Source organism: Puma concolor, chromosome B1 (assembly GCF_028749965.1).
Source record: "Puma concolor isolate L17-30 chromosome B1, mPumCon1.1.hap2, whole genome shotgun sequence".
Taxonomy (NCBI): domain Eukaryota; kingdom Metazoa; phylum Chordata; class Mammalia; order Carnivora; family Felidae; genus Puma; species Puma concolor.
The window spans coordinates 78009572-78034818 of record NC_141670.1 but is presented as its reverse complement, the minus strand read 5'-3'; the positions used below and the strand labels follow the sequence as shown (position 1 = coordinate 78034818).

The 25247-nt window shown below is 33.8% G+C and overlaps 1 protein-coding gene across 5 annotated transcripts in view; it reads left to right on the top strand.

Moving 5' to 3' along the window:
- Positions 1 to 25247, top strand: part of LRBA (LPS responsive beige-like anchor protein) — a 577381-nt gene that overhangs the window by 17973 nt on the left and 534161 nt on the right. For all 5 annotated transcript variants that reach the window (XM_086704123.1, XM_086704122.1, XM_086704121.1 and 2 more), the window contains exons 6-8: positions 10392 to 10470; positions 11288 to 11421; positions 19157 to 19218. In XM_086704123.1, coding sequence (XP_086560249.1) covers positions 10392 to 10470; positions 11288 to 11421; positions 19157 to 19218 — 275 coding nt within the window. The remainder of the gene's footprint in view (positions 1 to 10391; positions 10471 to 11287; positions 11422 to 19156; positions 19219 to 25247) is intronic.

Here is a 25247-nt window from a genome sequence, read left to right as displayed (position 1 = left end):
GAATGAATAAATCATATACCATAGGAAATACATAGTCATTGATATTATAATAGCATTGTGTGGTGACAGGTGGTAATTACACTTGTGGTAAGCATAGTGTAATGTATAGAATTGTGGAATCACTGTGTTGTATACCTGAAACTAATGTAGCATTGTGTCACCTATACTTAAAAAATCACCCAAATCTATAATTTTGCAAAAAAATTTTTTAGGTGTGTACATTTACATTTTAAATAGTGTACATTATTAAAACTATGAAATTTTATCACACAAATGTCAGATTCTAGCTTGAATAATATTCCTTAGCTTCTGTAGTATTTTATTAGCAAAAAAGTATAGTCTATTAACAACAATGGAAAATCACTCTTAATAACTGGTAAAAGATATTCATCAGAGAACAAGGTATACCCCTTGTGTATGCATATTTTCTTTCTTTTTTTTGTGTATGCATATTTTCAAAGAAAGCTAAAAGAGAAAACAGTTTCAGTAAATCTATCAAAATAGGGAAAATTTAAATTTACTTATCAGTACAGGTTTAATTGCCCACAGTACATTATGTGGTAACATGCCATTACTCTTTTTTCAGATATGCTAAGGTATTTATCCTTCCATGATGCAAAGCATAAATGAACAAAACAAAAGTGAAGCTAACCCAGTAAAGGAACTAAATAGACTGGTTTTCAGTAATTTATATGCTGCATGTTTACTAGTTTGCAAAGTATAATAATTCTACACCTCATTAGAATATTAGGCTCTGTTCTGTTTATTATGGCTGTTACCAGCCATGCACATTATTAATTGGCATGTTTTTTTTAATGTAGAAGTATTTGATTCTTTGCTTTATATGAAATTTGACCCAAGAGGCTTATATTTACTAATCAATACAAATTTCTATTATTTAATAAAGAGTTTCCACTGGACATATAGACTGTCCCTCCTGCAACTGGCCCAGAATGGATGAGGAGAGAGAGAGGAGGAGAAAGGAAGAGGGAGGGAAATTAAAAAATACAGTGTTTAGGGTTTAAATATTGGCATTTGTTTTAATGATATGTTATTGTAAAGGACATTATTTATTTAGACCCTTAGGGACCTTGAATAAACAGTTGGCTATTCCCTGGATGGATCCTAGACAGATGATGTATTTGCATTTTCCTTTTTGTTCTTTTGAATGTCTGGAAAATTGTCAGTTTGAAGGAGCCAGTTTATCAGTGCAAGGATAAGGAAAAGATAAGTCTGTATCGTTCCACATGTTCAAAGTAGCTTCTTCACTTACATATGCGTGATTGTCTATTGAAAATATTTTTTTTTTTTAAATTTTTTTTTTCAACGTTTTTTATTTATTTTGGGGACAGAGAGAGACAGAGCATGAACGGGGGAGGGGCAGAGAGAGAGGGAGACACAGAATCGGAAACAGGCTCCAGGCTCTGAGCCATCAGCCCAGAGCCCGACGCGGGGCTCGAACTCACAGACCGCGAGATCGTGACCTGGCTGAAGTCGGACGCTTAACCGACTGCGCCACCCAGGCGCCCCTGTCTATTGAAAATATTTAATGTTAATTTAAAATAATAAATTAGTCATACATTTATGATTTTATCTGCAGATTTATGATTTAAAGCATGCAGAATGATTTGGAAATTACATTTTTTCCCCCTCTGGGAGAAATGAAGGACAATCCTTATGAAATTGCTGATTTATTTATTTTTTTTCATGTGGTGTTTTCCTCTTATAATTATTGATAAGTTGATTTTTCCAAAGTTTTTATTTAAATTTCAGTTAATAACATTGTATAATATTGGCTTCAGGTGTACAATTTAGTGATTCCAGAAAACACCTAGTTACTCCTTAATCCCCATCCTATATTTAACCCATCCCCTCACCCTTTTATCTTTGTTAGTAAAGTGTTCTCTGATTATTGAAAAAGACCATTTTGTACAATCTCCTTCTGCTCTAGTGTCTTTTAGGTTTGAAAATTGACATCATTTCTAGGGTACTGTCAGGAAAGCATTTTTGTTATTGTTTTATTTAGAACCACTTTTTGCTTTTTGTCTTCTTAAAGCTTTTGATATGCATTTCAGCTCATTAAAATTAGAGTCAATTAGCACAGTAATAGCTATTTTTGTTTTATAACTACTACCTAGAGCTTCATGCAAACGTTTTCTTGAGCTTTATTATTTGTTTTTCCTTTTAAATAAATGGGACTTGATGTGTTCCTTTTTTTCAGCTTCAGAAAAGTTCAAGAAAAACTACTAATAGTTCTTTCAGAGAAAATATCTGACATATTCTAAATAAACATGGTCTTTAAAAACTACCAGCAATTAAAAAAATAAAACTCTGAAATAATCACCAGTTATGAAAGTCAGTGGCCAGTTATGATTCAGTGATCATATATTGCTGTCAAGAATTTAGAGAATTGGAGGTGTCATTATCTCTGAAGTACTTCATTGAGTGTTGTATAGAAATAGAAGGATTGGACCTGAGTCTCAGAAATGCCAGATACTGAACAGTGAAAGTCTTTTCAACTTCCCCTTTTTTGCCTTCTAGTTTGAAGTTTTGTAAAAAAAAAAAGAAACTAGAAAATGGAGAACTTTTGATTGTGAAGTGGGAATTGCCAAATGTATTAAAAAAAAAAAAAGTTGTTATTATGGTGAAATCTGTATTTTAATTTCATTTTAAAATTAATCGTATGCATTAGGATAGATTCCACTCAGTTTGTTAACAATTTTTATGTACAATTAGCTCTCAATTGAGCAGGATGGTGAGGAGGAGAGAAGACACCAATAAGTAAAAATCCCAGTGAAAAGAAAAGTCAACTCTGATTTTCAAGGGAATGGGGAGGGAATGTGTTATGGAAAGGAGAGATTCACAACTTCATCTTTAGGAATAGTCTTACTCTAAGAGGGAGGCTCAGTAGTTATCCAAAGGTTAATTGTCTAAGATTGCCAGTGTTCTCCCCCAAAGGAATCAAGTCTGTGGGGAAGGGGGGTGGGATCTAACAGTCCAGATTTCTTTTTTTTTTTTAATGTTTGTTTGTTTATGTATTTATTATTGGGAGAAAGAGAGAAAGCCCAGTGGGAGAGGTGGGGAGAGAGAATGAGAGGGAGAATCCCAGGCTCAACATGGAGCCTAACACGCTTGATCTCAGGAACCATGTGATCATGACCTGAGTCATAATCAAGAGTTGGATGCTTAACCCACTGAGCCACCCAGTTGCCCCAGACAGTCCAGATTTTTGAATCTCTGGCTGAGTGTTGGTAATCAGAACTGCTGATTATTGAACTAGATCTGCCTGAAGACCAAGCATATTTTAAAGAAGGTCAAGCTGTCCCAGATACTTGCCGGTTATAGGCTGACTGTTTATTTATACTCATAATTAGGTATTTGCTTTACTTAGAATGTATGTTGAATCAAAATGCCCAGATATAAATGAAGTGAGCCTGAGGAAATTGTGGGAGTGTTGTGTGGCAATACAGGTTTTTTTTTTTTTTAAGTTTATTTATGTATTTTGAGAGAGAGAGAAAGAGTGAGCAAGTGGGAGAGGGGCAGAGAGAGAGGGAAAGAGAGAATCTCAAGCAGGTTCTGCACTGCCTATGCAGAGCCTGACACAGGGCTTGAACCCACAAACCGTGAGATTATGACCCGAGCCGAAAGCCAAGAGTTGGATGCTTAACTGACTAAGCTACCTAGGTTGGGTTTTTAATGAAAGCATTTTCATTAAAATACAGTGGCCTTATTTACTAAATGTCTATGACTGTGTTTTGTTTTATATTGATGTGATAAATGAAATTGTTGGAAATCTACTTTTTATAACAGTTAAATCCAGGATTGATTCTTTGCTTTATAGCTTCTAGACTTTTAGAGTGAAATTTTTAAAAGGCACTTTATAAGCTTCATCTCATTTAAGTTACCTATATTTAATGTCACATGAATAATCATTGAATAATTTGGGTGTGTTTTCAGTCTGAAGTACAGACTAAAGGAAACATGATAACTTTAAATACTTTAAAGATAGTCATAGAGTAGCAGGTAGGAAAGTACCATTGTGTATTTACTATGTCCAGGTGCAAAATAATTCTGTGAAATATAGGTATCACTGCTCATTTTATAGATCAGGAAAATAAAGCAGACAGCTTAAGTAACTTTGCCCAACGTCCCACTGCTGGTAAGTGGCAGAGCCATTACTGCTTCCTCTAAACATTTCAATCATATAATAACCCCTGAATGGTAGTTATTATCAGGGAAACTGGCCTAATACTAATAGAGCTAGAGTTCACTTTGAGAATGGTTAGGTTGTAGGTGGCTGGCGAGGAAGTGTTTTCTGCTAGTGTAGAACATGGTATCTAAAGAAATTGATTTGGGAGTTATAAGAGAGATTGATGGCTGAGAACTTGAGAGGTTAGTGGGTTCCTTTAGATGAGGAAGAGAAAAGCTATGGTCTTGAATGACCTAGCATTTCTTTTTGAAAGCAGGAAGGGAAATGGATTTCAGGCTGAGGAGAGTGGAAGAACTTTTATATTTATTACCAGAATGTAATAGGTAAGTAATGTGTAAATAGAAGGCTTGACTCAAAATGAATAGCAGGAATCATGAATAGATAGTAGAGTCACTCAGAAGAGCACTCGACTTTTCTTCTGTAGTGCCTTGCAGAAATGTGGGAAAGTAACATTGGCCAATCTGCTTTATCTTAGGTGCTTTACATTTTTTAATTTAAACATCCTAACAATCATGTTAAAAATTCGGTGGTATTTCTATTTTCTGTATCATACTGGTAAAATGGTTTAAAGGGAACAGTCTAGAATTCTGCATGACAACAGCCACTGCAAACTTAAGAAGTATTTGTAATGAATGATACAATCTCAACTAATTATATATAATAATTACAAATTATGAAGAAGAAAGATTCTAACAAAACTGCTCAAAAGATCAGAGTAGTAGTTGTTCCCTGTTTGGTTTCCAGTAAATTAGGAAAATACGTAGAATTTTGCTAGTAGTCAAAGAAGTGTAAATGGCTTATTCTTTATTTAGAGCAATTTGCAGTATGTATCAATATTTAAAGTGTATGTTTGGGGCTCCAGGGTGGCCCAGTTCATTGTGCATTCAACTCTTAATTTTGGCTCAGGTCGCAATCTCAGGTCATGGGATTGAGCCCTGCATCGGGCTCTGTGCTGAGCGTGGAGCCTGTTGGTGATTCATTCTCTCTCTCTCTCTCTCTCTCTCTCTCTCTCTCTCTCTCTCTCTCTCTCTTTCTGTCTCCCTCTCTCCCTCCCTCCCTCCCTCCCTCTGCCCTTCTCCCTGGCATCCTTGCATTCTCAAATAAATAAATAAGTAAATAAATAAAGTGTATGTTTATTGACTTCTAGGAAGTTACCTCCAAAAAATCAAGGAGTGCACATAGATTTATGTAAACAAATACGAAACACTATTTATTATGGTTAAGAGCTGGGAATGATTCAAATGAATGTCCTTGAATTTTGATTGGTCTGATATATACTCATTATTAGAAGCAGATTATGATATATTTCTTTGGTAGGAATATTATGGAACAGGTGGAGAAGAAAAGAATCTAATCACATGGCACACAATTTTGTCTGTCTTTAATTCCACTATAGTTAATAGTTTCAGGTGTACATTATAGTGACTCAACAGTTACATACATCACTTGGTGCTCATCATATGGTTTACAATTTTGATTTGTCACAGTACCAATGATGACCCCTTGCATTGTTTGATTAACATGTAACTGCCAACTTTCTATATTGTTAGTCTTTCCCTTTTGTAATTAATAAGTGTTTTGTGGGAAGGTGCTTTGAAATTATTTAAATATCCTGTTCCTCAGATTGTTACTTTATCATAACAGTATGGCCTTTTGGCTTCCTATTTTACTGGATGCATTGAATCAGTTATTATTTATTTTTATGCTCAAATTGTCTCCAATTTGATTTATGGTAGTCCCTTCAAGTTGGCTTCTGTGTGTTTGTGAATGACAGCCTATTATTCCGTGGGCATATCTTTGCTTTCTAAAAAAAACAAAGCTAGGTGTTTTTTTTTTTTTTTTTAATTTTTTTTTTTTTTTCAACGTTTATTTATTTTTGGGACAGAGAGAGACAGAGCATGAACGGGGGAGGGGCAGAGAGAGAGGGAGACACAGAATCGGAAACAGGCTCCAGGCTCTGAGCCATCAGCCCAGAGCCCGACGCGGGGCTCGAACTCACGGACCGCGAGATCGTGACCTGGCTGAAGTCGGACGCTTAACTGACTGCACCACCCAGGCGCCCCAAAGCTAGGTGTTTCAAGATCTTTGTGTACTTTTCTTCCAGAGATCTTGAATCAGCCATTTCTCTCTCTTAGTGAAGAATAGTATTTAGGAGCAAGATCTGGACATGGGATGTTCAAATATTGCTGCTCTCAAGTCCTCTCAGTTGAAAGAACTAGGGACTATATATATAGGAGTATGTATTTGAATGAAGGAATATATTTAATATATACTTTTATATATGTCTGTAGTGAAACCATGGATTCACACAAATGCCCTTAATTTCAAACTATTACCTCAAAGTTTTTTTTAGTTTTCTTTTCTACCTAAATGCCCTCTTACATTATTTGGGCTCCTATACCTTGCTCCGGGTCAGTGTAGCACCCATTCAGATACAAATACTTTCCTTGATCTCTTCAAGCTAACTGCTTCAAGTCTGACTAGTTCAAGAAGGTTTGGAAAAGAGGGTCCTTTTGCTCTTTAAAGCACAGCATTTTTACATTGTAGTCATCCTGGGAAAATAAGTGATTCCACTTGTAACGCAAGATTATAGATTCTCAGAAGCTCTAAACTTTTAAGTCCAATTACATTTACTGCCACATTTGGTGTCCTTTAGTAGTGAGGGAAGTCATGGAGATGGTCTCCTGTGGCTTACACCTTTGGAACCAAGTAACAGCAGGGCCCTTAGTCTTTAGACAGTCACCTTCACCACAAGTAAATCATTATATTTACACAGTATGTTGAGACGGTACAATTGTTTTTCCTCTAGGCCTCTAGTTTTTGTGATCTTGAGGTTGCAGACTGGCAAAATGAAGATTTCAGTTAAACAGTTCTTCCTTGGTCTTTTACCATATCTCAGATTCGAATCTGTTGCTTTCTTGATTGTATCCAGTTTTCTCTTACAATTAGGTCTCAACTTTGGCTACTGTTGTTTAAGATGCCTTTGATTGTAAAATGTGTTGATTTGAGAAGTGCTATCATGTGGAAAAATGTGCATTTTATTTTGATAAATAGGTTGTAACTGAAAAGAATTCTTACTTACAGATTTATTTCTGGCTCTTCTAAAAAAAATCCGATGATTTTTATCTTTCTCGGCCTGACTTCATGTAAAATTTGTATCAATGTGCTCTAACCAGAGACCACCAGGAATAAACCCTTGGTCGAATATGTTAGTTAAGTGAGGGAGAATGCACACACATGATGAGGAAGTTTGGGACATCTCACTAATAGAGTATTAGAAAAGGTTTATTATAGGGTTTTAGATTGTATTAGGTGATTTTAGGGAGAGGTTAGGAAGTGGGCTTCCTTCTGATTTGAATATTGTGAGGAAGCATTGGTAATTAATTCTGTGATAAGGTATCCTAATAAATATCATCTAGAAGCGTGGAAGCCCAAAGCAATAATTTATAAAGAAGTCAGTCATTCATATTAGGATTTGGGATGTTTGGCCATCTTTGTTATTTGGACAGAGTTCATTTTTGTCTGTTGTGAAAAAATTACATGGTAGTATTGTTTTGTGTTGATTCATCATGATCATGGCATGGCTTTATCTGATGTTGATGCTTTATGAAATTGTTTATATTCAATATTAAAACATCAAGACCTAACTGTGGTTTCTAATCAGGTCCTAACAGCAGTAGGGACTAATTGATATTAACAGGCTAGCTCCCAATATCAGAGGCTGCTTTTGTATCTTCTCAACTGTTTCTTCTTTCTTTCTGTTTGCTATATGAACATCTTCTTCTCTCTTTTATCTGTCTTTCTGTCTATGCCAATTTGTTCCTTATGTTCTTCCAGCATACCTATATCTAAGGTTTTGAGAACAGATCAAAAGCATCAGATCTGTGATAATGCATAGGTTCCAAGATCTTTTAAGCCCCTCTTCTGTATCATCTTTGCATATTCTTTTTTTTTAAAGTTTATTTATTTATTTTGAGGGGGGGAGCAGAGAGAGAGAGAGAGAGAGAGAGAGAGAGAATCCCAAGTAGGCCCCATGTTCAGTGCAGAGCCTGACACAGGGCTCAAACTCCTGATCTGTGAGATCATGACCTGAGCTGAAATCAAGAGTCAGAAGCTCAACCGAGTCACCCAGGTGCCCCTCTGCTTTGTGTATTCTTTTTTTTCATTTGCTTCCATATGTTTCCTGTCTTCTTTTGGACTGTTCCTCTACAGAATTGTGATAGGATTTCAGTCTGTATTTACACAAGTACTAACTTGACATCCATTTAAGATACTGCTTTCGGAAATGGAAAGTTTACTTACTGAATTACAAATGCAAGTAAGATGTGCATGTCCCTCATACCTATGGACTCCAGGTTGTTAGGATTATCTTTCCAGTTGGATTTCAGTGACTCTTGTGGTCCCTATGTTATAGAGAAATTATTTGACACTGTATATGTGTATTCTTTTTTTCCTAATATTGGCCTTAGAAAAAGCAAATGGCTTTTGTTTCTTTAGGTCCTACTCCTAGCTTAAATTGAACGTTCTATCCCATATATCCTGATTCTTAAACAGGAACTTTATTTTCCCCCTACTTTCTTGAGCTTTTAGAACTCTTTAAGCCTCAGTAAATTAGCCTCCAGATTAGTCTTCTAGATTCACTTTTTCAAGACTTTTCATAATGTGAGGCACCTGGGTAGCTCAGTTGGTTAAGTTTCTGACTTCGGCTCAGGTCATGATCTCGCGGTTTGTGAGTTCAAGCCCTGCATCGGGTTCTGTGCTGACAGCTCAGAGCCTGGAGCCTCTTTCAGATTCTGTGTCTCCCTCTCTCTCTGCCCCTTCCCTGCTCGCACTCTCTCTGTCTCTCTCTGTCTCAAAAATAAGTAAACATTAAAAAATTAAAAAAAAAGACTTGTCATAATGTATGTTTTTGTGTTCCTATCCATTCTTTAAGTCTTCCAGAATTACTTTGATGGTGATTATTTTTGTCTTGCCAAGTAAATGTGATAAGCACAGGTATTTGTTGAAAACAAAGATGATTATTCTTATATAGGATAACATAGTTTGAACATTTTATACTGTAAGAGGATGAATTGGCCATTCAGAAAAATATACAAGAGTATTTAAGGGTATCTGAGAATATTCATTGGAGAGTAAAATAAGATCACATGGTAGAAATTAATTTTACACGGTAGTTTAAATAAAAAGAGGGACATAAAAAAGTAAGAAATAGAGAAGCATATACCAGGTGGGAAGATAGACCTGTAAAATATGGGAAATGGAAATGATTAAAGGAATAATTTCTGCAATTAACATAAATTGAGGACCTTCTATTATTGTCAGGTTCTCTAGGCTTCTAGAGATATGGATAAAGAAGAGGAAGTCTCTGCTTTTAAGAAGATTAGTATTGTAGGAAGAAGGATATTTAAAAAATCATTTGACATGCTGTGTTACAAATACACTAACAGATTATGTTTTTATTACAGTGTGGACACAAATGAAAGAGTTTAAATTCTGTTTGAATCATTTAAGAAGTGTTTCTCAGATATTCACTGGATTATGTTGGACTAGATTTAGGAGCAGTCAGGGTATAGCATAAGTTATTTGGTGTTCAAGGTCAGTTTTCATGGTAATGGAGATATACATATTTAAGGGTAAATTTTGAGTTTCTACTTGTAAATATCTATTGCCACTTGTTGAATAGAAGAAATCATAACTGCAGGGGGCCGCCTGGGTGTCACAGTCCATCAAACATCCGACCCTTGATCTCTCCTCAGATCATTCTCATGGCTTGTGAGTTCTATCCCTGTATTGGAATTCTGTCTCTCCTTCTCTCTACCCTTCCCCTGCTTATGCTCTCTCTGTCTCTCTCTCAAAATAAATAAATAAATAAACTTAAACTACAAAAAAAAAAAAGCAAGAAATCATAACTCTGGTTGAATGAGTCAGAATTTAGTTTTCTATTACCTCTGCAGCTGGTGGATCATAGGGTTACTTTGTGTAATGATCAAACTTGTAACTAAGATTTAGAAATGATTCAAGGAAGATCTTATTAATTGGTAGAGTTTAATGTTATCTAAATTATAATGCACATTTAAAACTGCATTCTGTTTTTTGTTGATTTGTTATAAAGATAGGTTTTTTGTTTAAACCTTTGTATCTAAAAACAGAAAATTCCTGTAATGGTTGTTTTCTTTTACAGGTGGTAGATCATCTAATGCAAAATTGCCCTCGGTTCCAACAGTTGGTTCAGTTCCAGAAGACCAAGTTTCAAATATGAGGTATTTAAGCTAATTGGATATTTGTGATTTGTTCTTTTGATGACTCTTTAAACTCTCTAGCTACAGCTCTTTGTTTAAAAAAAAACTTTATTTTTTCTACTTCTTTTTTTAAATATAAGTGACATTTAGAACATTTTAGAAGTTCCTTTTTAAAGATTATGAGATATAAAAAGTTTATGAGAAGTGGCTATTAAAGTAAGTGCTGCATGAATAACAAATTCTTAATTACACAGGGCCTGCTTGGGATTCTGTCTCTCCCTCTGTCTCTGCCCCTCTCCTGCTTGCACTCTCTCTCTCTTTCAAAATAAATAAACTTAAAAAAAAAGAAAGAAAAAACTGCTATAGACGTAGATGTCAATGGAAAAGAATATAAAGTGATTAGGTTTATAAACGTATATTGAGTCTGTATTATATGCTGCAGCTGAGAACTTAGAAATGAAGACATAGTTCTTGAGCTCAAAGTGCTGATGGTTAATTGGTGAACAGACAAATTTGGTAAGGACTTAGAGTTTTTTTTTAGGTTAAAATGGTGCTAAAATTAAAATCAAGTGCTCTCAACTGACCCATTAAGATTTCCTATAAAAGCTTATCCTTGGAGTGGTTTTTTACCAGATTGTTTGTCAGGGCTGGGGATGATGATGTAGAACTGACTAACAAAGGGCAATCCAGGCAGAAGGAATGATATGTATAGCAATAATGAGTCCTTACGTAATTTTTAATTTCTCGTGAATTTTACATTTCTGTGGAAGCTCATTTTAAAAACTGAAAGTTGTAAATTCTAATGAAAAGTTCAGGTAACTTAACATCTTTTCATTAGTATTACAGAGAGACTTGAACATGCTTTGGAAAAGGCAGCTCCTCTTCTGCGAGAGATTTTTGTGGATTTTGCACCTTTTCTTTCTCGGACACTTTTGGGTAGTCATGGGCAAGAATTGCTAATAGAAGGAACAAGTAAGTGATTTTTCTGTATGTCACTTTATAAATATATATTTAAATTTATATTTAAAATTTCAAGCTTAACTTAAATAGAAAATATGAGATGCATGGAGTTTCATTGCTCAAGTATTTTCATCCTTTGACAAGGATTCTTACAGAGGCTGTATCTTGTGAAGAATATGTCTCGTCTAATATTCTTATATGTTCAAGATTTTTTAATCGGTGAATTGGATGAAACATAAAAGTATGTACTGAACCAAAGAACTAAGACTTAGATTTTTCTTAATGCATTGATGGAAAGATTAGTGTTATAGTAGTATTTATATGGGCTTTTACTTGAACTTAAGATCCAGATAAACAATAGTATTGCCACATATTAGATAAATGAGGAATGTGTTATTTATCTTTATTAGTAGAATTCTGTTTTATAAAGAAGTGGAAATAGCAGTAGTCTTGTACTCTATCCTGCTTATATCATACATAGATTACTGGATCATTTCTACTTCAAAGTAGCATACTTTGAGATTGTGTTAAACTAGATAGCATGTAGAGTTGGTTGCTGAGTGAATTGGAAACCATGCTGTTTATGGACTGGATGAAAAGTTTTGGGACTTTTTTTTTTTTTCCTGATAAGGGGCACTTGTTATGTAGTCAGTGTTTTCTAATAGAATGGGTAACTCAACCAAATGGTATCAGTTCAGTAGAGAATGGCTTTTCAAACAATTCTTTTTGAGAGCTTAATAGACTGACTTCAGAATACCAGTCCTCATCCTTATAATGAAAAATTTTTAAGGATAAGCTAGAGGACTTTCATCAGTGATAATACAGAATTGATTTTTTGTATTCAAAGTGTTGGGCTAGAAGTTTGCCAAACTCTGGCTTGTCTGTGTCCATGGTTGATGGTTTAAGATAAAATACTTTTGTTTTCCTAAAGCTGAAAAATCATGGAAAAATAGAATATCTATAGCCCAGTCTCTTTAAATATGGATTTACAGCTTTAGTTATCATATTTTTTTGTTGAGCTATGGTCAGTAGATGATCTCTTGAGGAATTTCTTAAAACTTGTAAAAATCACTCTTTTCATAGAAATAAGGATATGGAAATTCAAGGTATAGGTAGGTTAATAGCTTAGTAAGTTATCTGTATCTCAGCATTACCTAGGAGATACCAGCACTTTGTAAGTAATAAGCTTCAGCTGACATGAATTTTATTATCATCTCTGCTATAGATGTATAGGGGGTTGGTGGTGAGTGATGTCATTTCCATAGAGGGAAAAGGTAGCGTTGAATTTATTTGAAAAAGTTCAGGTTTTAGAAATATTTGATTAATGTGGGGTAGAAATTTACATTATCTGCCAAAGGATATAATTTATTTAGCCATGCATGGACTATTTGATCTAATGAAGTAGTAAGATTTGAAAGATAATGAGTTGAAAAATTAAAGGATGTCTCCGTAATTCATACTTCACATGTTGTTTATTTTTTAAAGTGGTGTGACAACTTAGGAACTGTATTTCATTAATATAAAATAAATTATTAATTACAGCCTTTTGGTGTAGGAAGACATTGTTGCTTTTTAGTTGGTCTTTGAGTTTTATAATAGATCAAACAAAATAGGATCACCTTAGATACTCGGAAGTACTAAATTTGCCATTTCTGGATCCCTGAATAAAATTTAATTTATCAACTTCTTACTGGTAAATTCTGATAAACCAGTAAGCAATAGTGCATCATCTTCCTTGTTATCTAAAAACCTGAGCAGTGCCTACTCATTGGACTGTGTTCATTATAATAGCAAACAAATCTAAGAGTTTTACGTTAGTTATGTCTGTATTTTAGGTTGTGAGGAATGTTTTGGTTGGTGGTTTTATGCATTGTGAAATAAAGAAGTTTTGAGTAGAGGTATTTGCAGCATGGTACTATACAAAAAGCACTGGACTCAAAGACAGGAAACCTTGGTTTTAATCCTGTGTTTGCCAGTCACTAGATGTATGACCAGACACTGTATAGTGTGTGTGTGTGTGTGTGTGTGTGTGTGTGTGTGTGTGTGTGTGTGTATTTAAAAGTTTTTAAAGTTTATTTTGAGAGAGAAAGAGAGCGAGCAGTGGAGGGGCAGAGAGAGACAGAGGGAAAGAGAGAATCCTAATCAGGGCCTGCAGTGTTAGTGCAGATTGTGACGTGGGGAGCTCGATCTTACGAATGGTGAGATCATGACCTGAGCCAAGATCAAGAGAGGGACATTTAACCGACTGAGCCACCCAGGTGCCCCTACTTTTACATTTTTTAAATAATTTTTTTATTTAAGCAGTTTTAAATATGTTAAATATTTATAATAACCATGAACTTATTGCCAACTACCAAACCATTTTTGTTTTGCTGTTTGTTATATCTACCTGTTTTTTTTTTTTTGCTTTAGTACTTAAGACAATTCCAGACATTTTGTCATTTTACCCTTAAATAATTAATAGTCCATGTAAAAAAGGATATTTTCCTTTATAATCACAATTGCTCCTCTTACACCTAATATTCATAATAGTTTTGTGCCATATCATACTCAGTTCATATTCATTTTCATTTAGATGTCTTTTTATAATTGGTTTTCTTCTAAGATACAATCAAAATCAATTTATTGCATTTGGTTATGTCTCTTAAGTCTTTATTAATATCAAATAGTTTCACCCTATTCTTCCACTATTTTAATGCTATTGTTTCTTGGTGATGTCATTTAATTGTTTCTCTGTCCCATGCATTTTCTAATGGCTTGAAATTAGATTTAAAAGTTTAATTAGAGGTAATACTTAATATTACATCATGCTTATTAGAACCACATATTTTCTGATTGTCTCAATTGTAGTGATATTAACCTTCTTTTTCAATCCTTTATAAGGATTAATATTTTATTGTTTAAAGAGGTCCTCCAAATACAAAGAGAAAATTACTTAAAAAATATATTCCATCTTAGAGTTACCATATGTAAGTTCATTGGACAAGTTTTATAAATCTAAGATTTGTTATAGGGTGTTTGTGGTCTTAGTTTTCCTATACCTTAAAACATTTGGCTATTTCACTGTTACTCATCAGTTATTCCTAACGATAGTAAGGACTAAAATAATAAGAATACAAGAGTACTGGAATTGCCCCTAGAATTTATGCCACGATAGGAAAACAAATCATCACTATCAGATCACCCCCAGTTTTTACTGCATTTCTCAAAGTACATGATCGTATTTTATTTTATTTTTTTTTTTATTTTTTTTTTTTATTTATATATGAAATTTATTGTCAAATTGGTTTCCATACAACACCCAGTGCTCATCCCAAAAGGTGCCCTCCTCGATACCCATCACCCACCCCCTCCTCCCTCCCACCCCCCATCAACCCTTAGTTTGTTCTCAGTTCTCAACAGTCTCTTATGCTTTGGCTCTCTCCCACTCTAACCTCTTTTTTTTTGTTCCCCTCCCCCATGGGTTTCTCTTAAGTTTCTCAGGATCCACATAAGAGTGAAACCATATGGTATCTGTCTTTCTCTGTATGGCTTATTTCACTTAGCATCACACTCTCCAGTTCCATCCACGTTGCTACAAAAGGCCATATTTCATTTTTTCTCATTGCCACGTAGTACTCCATTGTGTATATAAACCACAATTTCTTTATCCATTCATCAGTTGATGGACATTTAGGCTCTTTCCATAATTTGGCTATTGTTGAGAGTGCTGCTATGAACATTGGGGTACAAGTGCCCCTATGCATCAGTACCCCTGTGTCCCTTGGATAAATTCCTAGCGCATGATCGTATTTTAGAAGATAGAAATTTGTTTTCTCAGTGAGAGCAAAAACTGGTATGGGGGGGGGCGTGGGACAAAAACATTTTAGGTATTATAATGATTTGTGACCCTCCAAAGGGCCACATACATCTATAGAGTACATCTTTAGTATTAAAATTTCATAGGGGTATAGTTAAGAAAAAAATGGTCTGAAATGGCTTCCCAAGTGGAGAGCCGTAACGAAAAAAAATTGAGAAATATTGGTGTAAAAGAATTCTGTGGACATTATCTTTGTGGTCTGATTTTCAACTTTCATTGAATTTAAGAATTCAGAGTTGTTTATTTTCTGCTCTAATGGTATGGTGATAAAATTGACAGAAAAAGACATTTTACAATTAGACCATCTGAGGATGAATTTAAAGAGACAGAGAACAGCACTTATAAATTTTATCAAACTCAGAATTCATTAGTGCATAGTATATTTCTGTGTAAAAAGGAAATTGGTTTTCTCAGCATGTCATTCAATAGAAAGGATTTCAGTCTTCAAAATTTATGCAATGTTTTCTGACAAGAACCTGGAACATCTTATTTTGCTAAAAAGGCATGTGACTGTGTTCTTCCATTGTTCGTGATAGTTATACACCACAGTTTACTTGGTATAGTTTCTAAGTGAGTAAAAAAGGCAAATGTGTTATATGAAAATGATTGGAAGGAAAAGCTCATGTAGAAATGAAAAAATTCAGTGGATTGATCATTCTAAATGGTGTTTGAAAGTCTCAAGAAGAAAATGTTTTACAATTCTGGATCAAAGAAGATGGCTGTCTTCTTTTCAACAAAATTTTGAATGATTCATCTTTTCCAAACTATCTGATGATGTAAGTTCAAGAGAAAGGACCAGAATTAATGATAAGCTAGAACCTATTAGAAGTTTATTTGAAATTTGGAATTAGTGTTTACAAGATGGATATATTGTTTACAGATTGATGAGGAGTACTTAGTTGTATCCAAAGGGCATTGCTCATGCAGGATATATACAAATTCCTTTAAAAGCAGGAAAATATAGAATAAGAATTTGAGTTTATTATGCATAAATTCTTATCAAAATTTCTAATGCTGTTTATAATTATCCCTCCTGTAAATTGTTTAAGATGACTTAAAAATATGTATAATATAATATATATGTGTGTGTGTGTGTGTGTGTGTGTGTGTGTGTGTGTGTGTGTGTATTATAGTGTGAGCAGGGGTGGGACAGAGAGAGGGAGAGAAAGAATCCCAAGCAGGCTCTACCTTGTTAGTACAGAGCCCAACACGGGGCTCCAACTCACAAACTGTGAAATCATGATCTAAGCCCAAGTTGGTTACTTGTCTAACTGAGCCACCTAGGTGGCCCAAAATTTGTATATTTTTAATAAGGCTTCTTACATTCCATAAGGCAGATGGTCACGACTGTTTGTCATGGTCTGCCTGCTTGAAAGTTTAGACAGATCAGTGGGTTTAAATGTTATGTTGTTTGCTTAATATCTGGTAAGTCATTTAATATTTTTGAGTTTTAGTGGTAAAGAAAAGCACTAGTAATAGAGGTAGGATAAATAGTCTTTGGTGAAGAAATTATAGTCATCTTTGGTAATGAAACTCCAGAGGAGTGTAAAACTTCTGGCTTTGGTATCTTGAGTTTGTCTTTTTTGAAGAGACTGAAATTGCGTATCTTAGAAAAATGAACCAAAAATAAAACCAAGCAAAATTAACCCTACCATTATTCTGAGAGGCTTTTAGGGAGGTTAGGTAATATGCCTATTCAGATCTCTGAGCCTGTAATAACTTGTTTGCTTTCTGCTAACTGGGGCGATAATAGGATGTGTTTTTGTACAGAATGAAAATTGATACTTCTGCAGGAACTTACAAATTCACTCTAAGTGTTGTTTTAGGGCCTCCTTTGGATAATTATTAGAGTCTGAATGTAAATCTGAAGACAGATTTACTGGCTTATAATTCATTTATTCCTTTTTCATACATGCAACCAGTGTCATCCAAAGGCAAAAAAAAAAACCCAAAAAACAAAAAACAGTTAAGTTGTGTAACCTGATGCCAAGTCCTTTATTGGGGATGTTTCTTGTTTATTTACTCTCAATGTTATATATTTTTGTTTACAGTATTAGTTGCCCTTAAGCAGGGAACTTATAATTAAAGGACTATTTGTCCTCTAAAGCCCATTTTCATTTAAAATTTAATATACCATCCATCCTGGTCTTCCTCCTCATCCTTTACAAATCTACAAATCCCCAGTCCAAAAAACATGAATTGTTCTAATCAAACTGTGAAATGTTATTTATTTTACTATTATTGAGTACTCAACTCATTAATCAATGAATTCTAACTTTTCATGGCCCAAGGCCTTTTGTGTCACATTATTCTTTTTCTGAGTGGATACCAAAGCCTGAGCCAGATCAGAGCCCAAATGTTTTGCCATGAAATGAAAGTTGGTAGGAATTCTGGTTTCCTTTGAATATAGCAGTTAGGAATAATGACCTAATTGTAGAAAGATCTGAATTTCCTTTTTGGAAGTAGTAGCTTTTAAGGTTGAAATATATGGAACTTCCTATAGTTGGTACATTTTATGGAAAGTGGCAAGGTTCTAGACCAGCAGAAGGCTACACCAGCAATGACAGATGGACTATTGGTATGCTTCCTTTTGGCCTTGGAATTAGCCTCCTGAGCTATGCTCATTTCAAGCTCTACAGAAACCATAATTTAGTCTGGTTAATGACCTGCTTTCTTAATGCAACATGTAGATGTTCTGTGGCTAGTTTTTATGCTGGTGCTTAACACTATTACCATCATTATTTCTATGTTAAATATTTTTTCAAACCATTGAGAAAAATGGTTCTTTTCTAAAAAGCGAAGGGGGGAAATATCCTATTTAATGAGAATGCTATTTATAAGGCTACAGAATGGCAATGTGTGCCATTAGCAGGTATGAGCCAACATGACTAAAAGAGGTAAGGGGGAAGAACTACAGAGATAGAAGATTAAAGAAAGGGAATAGGATGGAATGGGCTGCCTGCAGGAGCTTTAATGGGAAGAAAGAAAGAAGATAATTCTCTATGGTGTGTAAGAGGCCACCAGGAATTACTTTAGTTGTTAAACCCTGGATTCCAAACTTGTGTTTGTTCAAAAAAATACAGAATAAAAAATTATATTTTTCTGATTATTAGTAATGTATTAATTTAATGCTTTTAATTATGGGCATTGCTTTTTTTTTTAACATACTGGTTATAAAATGTTCTTGTAATGTACTTTTTTAGATTTTATTGGTAATCAAACTAAGGCAGTCTTTAGATATGTATTAATTGTTTAAAAGTTTCTTCCTGGGATACTTTTGGTGAACCTAAAGGAAACAGAAAAGAGAAAATGTAAATGAATTTATTTACAAGAAATCAAGAATATATAACAGAGAATGCTTGCACTTCTGTTAAGGTTTAGTGTGAGGTCACAGGTCAAGGTACTAATAAGAGTGTTTGGGATGTCTGCTGCCATGAAACAAAATGGAAACTTGATTGATAGCTAGAGGGTTGAAGGGAGAGAGTGTGGTGGAGAAAGCAAAGGTCAGGGAGCCATTTCCCTTCTCTGCATGTATAACAATCAACTCTCTCCAAAACAAAATGTAGATGATATTGATCAATATGGCATATGTTGTGCACATTTCTATGAGTATTGTGAAATGTCATTATATGTGGAATTCTAATAAGTGTGTTAGTAGTTTGGACACTGAAATGAAGTAGTTTACAAAAAAATTGTGGTAGTTTTGATACCAAGTTTCAAGTAATTACAGAGTACCTTGTTTACTCCTAGGATCAAATGTGTGTGGGTTTGGTTCTTAGCAAGATGTTTAATTTTATTTTAAAAACCAGTTTGGATAAAGTTGTATAACAGATCCCTCATATTTGTTTTATGCTTTGTAATTTTTCTTTTAAATTCTCTTTAAAATAGGTCTGGTTTGCATGAAGTCTAGTAGTTCAGTTGTGGAATTGGTTATGCTACTGTGTTCTCAGGTGAGTGATAAGAATAAATGTTGGATTAAAAGTAAATTCTTGCATGAATTTATTTTATAAGGAAGTTACAAATGTTTCAGTAGAAATTTTTGCTGTAATAGAGTTTTAAGTTTACAGTTTTAAAATTTTATTTGTATTGCAAAAGGATTACTTCTTGTGTTTGATACTAACAGATGATTTTGTAGTGAGTGCTGAGAGAAAACAGATGAATGAGAAATAGGTTTTTAGAGTCACATTAAAAAATGTGTATAGCAAATGATCTTGAGATGGCTAAATTTCTTTGCTGCATATATTAAGGTTATAGAAACAGATTTATTTCTATACCTTGTGAAGTGCCACTCTGACTCCCCTAGGAATAATGGGTTTACTTCCCTTTTGTGTAGAGGTTATAAAATGAGTGATAAATAATTTTGAATTCTTGTCATTGCTAATTATTTTTGACATACAGAGTAGATTTGGGAAAACGTCAACAAAAATATGGCAGCCATCATAATAAGATGTAGTAAATAAATTCCTAAAGCAAAATTGCTTTCAGCGTTCAGAAATTTTATACCTCATATGGTAAGCTTTAATGATTTTTAGAAAACTCATGTAAAAATCATGTATCCTGGGATGGTTTTTCTTTTCTGTTTTGCAATTAAACAGATGAATGTTTTTATTGAGAGTTTTCTTTGTAGTCTCTTAAAAATGATACCTTGCTGGTAGTAAATTCCCCTACTTAAAACTTTAAAATAGCCTTTTTTAATAGGAAGGGTATTGGTCTAGAGGTCAAGGGTTCTGACCCATTTCAAAACCTTTGACCTTCATTTACAACTCTTGTGGTTTACTTGCCTGACGAATAAGGATAATGCAAAATTAATGTTTCTTTGCATCGATTTATTCATTTTAGTGCCTATATTGCCAAATTTATTTAGACTGTGCTGATGGACATTTCATGAATACAAATTAAAGAATCATAGAAGGTGTGAAAAATCAATACTATGCATTGTCAATAAAATGCAATAAGAACAATTACTTCTAGAGATTACACCCTAATGGATTTTTATAATGAACTTGTGAGGAGTAGTTATGTTTCTAGTGAGCTTATTATTCTTAGATTTAGCAAGAATCATGTTTGTATAATTTAATCATTTCCTTTAGAAAACTCCATTGCTTTAAAAGCTTAATGTAGAAAAATTTTCATTAATCTGATTTGAAATAATTGCTTATTTCTTGGATCTAAATTACCATATACCATTTTAAACCAACGCAAAATTACCTTTACTTTTAAGAAGCATTACCTTATAGTTTGGGATGTTTCTTCACAGAGTATGAATTTGTTTATAGTGATATGATTGTTTCATAGATGGATTTTGATAACAAATTTCCACTTTCTAGTTTAGAAGTATTGAATAGATTCTTGATACATCAAAGCTGTTTCAGATAGTATATTACGTATTTGAATGTTAGAAGCTAAAACGATGAAGAATGACATGTTTTAATGCACCTATTTATCATGTATGTCACAGTCCTGTTTAATACTAATCCAATCAAATAGAGTATGAAGATCAGTTAGTAGAGTAAGTTGCAAAAGTCAGATATTCTCAAGATTTTTGTTTGAATAAAATCAAATACATTATTGGTTAATCGAAGTCCTTACCATTTTTTATGCGTTCTTCAAAAGTTCCATGGCATCTCTATAAGATGTAGCACAGTGTGAAAAATGATGTGAAAAATGAAGCCAGAATTAGCTCCAGATGTATACAGATTGTTCCGGGGTGATAATTACATTTTTCACTTTGAATTTTCCTAATTCAAAGAGGTCAGATTGGCAGTCACAAAAGTGATTTATTTTGTTAAGAAGTGAACTGTCTTTTTCTACATGAAAGCTTAAGAGATATGAAATTGAATTTGAAGTTGACATTTTGCAGATACTGGGTGGGGATGGCTTGAGTTTGATTGATAATTTTTTTTAGTCTGAGATAGGGTGGGAAGTGAAAAGCTAGCATATTGCTAAAATTTTAATTAATTTTTTAAGGGGAGATGGAGAGGATTGAGTGCCAAAGATCGAAAGATCAGGTCAAAAACTCCTTTTTAATCACATAAATAATGGGATATGCTTATGAACTTAACATCTGCAAATTTGATTTAAAACTTTACAAATTAGTTGGTGTTAATTTCATGACAGTCAGCCATGTTCTGATTATTTTTCTTGAATCCATTCAAAACTTATTTTCTTTTTGCTTTCTTTTTAACAAGGTGTATAAATTAGCCACATTTTATTACGAAAGAAAGATTAGAGCCTAAATTTAAGAAATGAGGAAATGATCACATTTGGTTTGCTGTCATTAAGACCAAACAGATCACTATGTATTTTCTTAAAGCTTCAACTAGGATTGTATTTTTCTGTCATTAAGACCAAACAGATCACCTAGGATTATATTTTTCAGTATTCACTTATTCATTATTAGGTTGATTAGACACCATTTCATATTTGTCCCATTTACATCTTAACACTGTCAAGGCAAAAATACTATTATATAGAATTGAAAAGCTTTCATGAAATACTCAGCATTGCATTTTTGAGTAAAGTTAAATTCCTAGTATTTATTAAATTAGGTTTGTTCATATATTGAATCTCATAAAATAGTTCAAAAACTACTTACTCTTCAAAGCTTGATACATATTTTTTTTATTTCTTTAAAATAAGATGTATACTTTCTTCAGGAAAGTGTATACACTCTGATGCACAGAAAATTGAACAAATTCTCAATTTAAGATTTAGTTTTTCACAAGCATGTCACTTTTTTGTGCCTGGTATTTGTTGTGTATGTGGATAAACTTTGTAGAAATCTCTATGAATTTAAAGAAAATGCTAAATATTTCAAGTAATATTACTCCAGCATTGTGTAAAGCGTATCATGCTCATCTGACATTAATATCATTTTTGAAAGAATTGACATTGCATTCAAGGCCACTTTATAAAAGCGTTGCTTTGCTCATCCTAATTCAGTCTGACATACATTCCAATAACACTACCTCCCTTCTTGGGTTTAAAGCTAAATTTATGACTGTGCATTGTGAAGTGCATCATTTAAAAATGGTTTCAACCCAAAACATCTAATAAATAAATAATGTGTATGGCTACTCAGTAGTAGACTTTCTAGACTAGAAATCATTCCATCGGATACTCAACAGTCCACTATCGGAGAGGGCTGTCAGATAAATCTTAAGGTAGCTGCATTCATGTCCTGTAAATCACGTATTATTGTCTGAGCCTTCTGCCAGGTCATCTATTCTTTTCCCATTTATCAGAAATGCATAGAGTATATAGAAAAACTAGAAGCACCATGTAGTCTGGCCTAGCATCCTGTCTGAGTAATTAATTAGTAGCAAAACTTAATTTAAAATACTGTTAGTCTGATTTTTCTTGAAGAATTTTTTCATCAGAATATATAGGTTGTTGCTACTTTGGCAAATATTTTTTTCACATGAAGGCTATGATAAAAGGTTTGGTCATTTTAGACTCAGGTGTTTCTATACCTCTGAATTATTAATTTAAATATTATAATAAGAACCAGGTGTTACCATTTTTATGACTCTTTTATGTCAGTTTGTGTTTGGGTTTTTGCTAGTCTTTTTTTTTTTCTTTCCTCTGAATCTTTATAGTTAAAATGTTTTTCTCTTTTCAATCACTTAGAATCTCTTGTAATTTGTTTTTTATAAATCTGCTTTTCTTATTTTTTAGTTTTCTCTTCTAAATATGTGACATTCATGTTCTTGCTCTATTTATTTTGTGAACTTTTCCTTTTTGTAGTTGAGATGAGTATTTTGAATAAAGTAGATAATTTAAACAAAACAAGGTGGGGGGCAGGGGGAGAAAAGCAAACCAGCTCTAAACCGTGGCACAAAAGTATCCTTCATTATTAGGCCTCACTTACTGCTTAGACCTCATTTCTTACTACTTTGTTTTTATGTATACCTGGTACTCCACACAGTCCCTGGCACATGATGGCTACTTAGTGATAAATATTTATGGTTAAATAAATAATACACCTTCCAGCTACACAGCAGTCTATCTGGAAATGGAAAGCTTTCTTTGACTCCTCTCTGCCCCACAGCTCTAACTGTGATATTCATCCAAAGCTGTGGCTGGCTGTTACTCCTGCCTTTAAGTTGCCTATGATTTTTATTTCTCTTCCATTAGACACTAAGTTTCTTGAAGGCAAGCCCTGCATTTTGTTTTGTATCTCCAACATCCAGGATAATTACTATTCAACCACATATTTACATAATTGTATAATTAATAATTCATTGGTAGCAATGGTCATAGGTCAACATATTTTGGGCTTTTGTCTTTTGGTCTTTTTCATTATGACATATGACATACTCCCATACTTTTTGTCTATTATTAAGTGTATATTAAGTGGTCATTTTTATTTTCAACTATATTGTCCTAACCCAATTCTGTAGTTGTGCTCATTTATACCTAAGGTCTTGTTTTTTCTTTTCTTCTTCTTTTTTTTAATGTTTGTTTATCTTAGAGAAACAGAGTGTGAGTGGGGGCCTAGCGGACAGAGAGAGGGAGACCCAAAATCTGAAGCCAGCTCCAGGCTCTGAGCTGTCAGCCCAGAGGCTGATGCAGGGCTCGAACTCATGAGCTGAGAGATCATGACCTGAGCCGAAGTCGGACGCTTAACTGACTGAGCCACCCAGGCGCTCGTGGGTCTTTGTTTTTTTGTTATCCTTTGGGTTAATCACTTTTACCTCTTTTTTAAAGATCAACTTTGTTGAAGCATAATTTATGTACAGTATATATGCACGTATCCTAAGTGTACAGTTTGATGAATTTTGACGTATACAAACATTGTAACACCCATTTCAATCTGGAAAGTTCCCTGTACCTTTTTACAATCAATCTCTACCCCTGTTACTACCTCAAGTTGCCACTGATTTGACTTCTGTTACTGTGGTTGAGTTTTACTCATTGTAGAATTTAATATAAATGGAGATTTACTTCTTTTAATTGTGGTGCTTAGATACTCAGAGTGTGCTCTATTTCGGGTACACTTAAACTTTTTTCGTGTAAATTCACTATCCCGTATTAAGAAAGTGATAGGGTGTTTTAAAAGAAATAATTGAATTAATAAAACAGGATTATCTTTTTGCCAACCACAGAATATGAATTTTGAGTATAATTTGCTTATTGAAAATATAAGTCTTCTTCAGTTACACTTATTTTCTATAAGGAAGTCCTATAGTATGGAGCTCTGCATACAACAGTATGGTGAGGCCATTAACTATATTTTAGAATGTTTTGTTTTTACTATCAGGTTCTGTTTAATTGTTATCTCTTCTACAGAGCTAGCTTGTTTGCTTCCTTCCTTTTTCTTTCTTGCTTTCTTTCTTTCTTGTTTTTATTTAAATTCCAGTTAACATACAATGTCATATTAGATTCAGGTGTACAATATAGTGATTCAGCATCTCCATATATCACCTGTTGGTCATCACAAGTGTACTCTTTAATCCCCATCACCTATTTAACCCATCTCCCACCACCTCCCCTCTGGTAACCCATCAGTTTGTTCTGTGTAGTTAAGAGTGTGTTTCTTAGTTTGCTTATCTGTTGTTCCCCTTTGCTTCTTTGTTTCTTAAATTTCACATATAAGTAAAATCATATGGTATTTGTCTTTCTCTGACTTATTTCATGTAGCATTTAGCATAATATTCTATAGCTTCGTTTGCTCATTGCAAATGGCCAGATTTCATTCTTGTTTATGGCTGAGTAATATTCCATTATATTTTATTTAAATATGTAACATATTTATTTAATATTATGTAAATAATATATATGTATATGTATATATGCATGCCACATTGTCTTTATCCATTCATCAGACTTTGGACGCTTGGGCTGCTTCCATAATTTGGCTGTTGTAGATAATGCTACTGTAAACATCGGGGTGCATATATCCTTTTGAATTAGTAATTCTTTTGTTTGGGTAAATACCTAGTAGTGCATTTGCTGGATCATAGGGCAGTTCTATTTT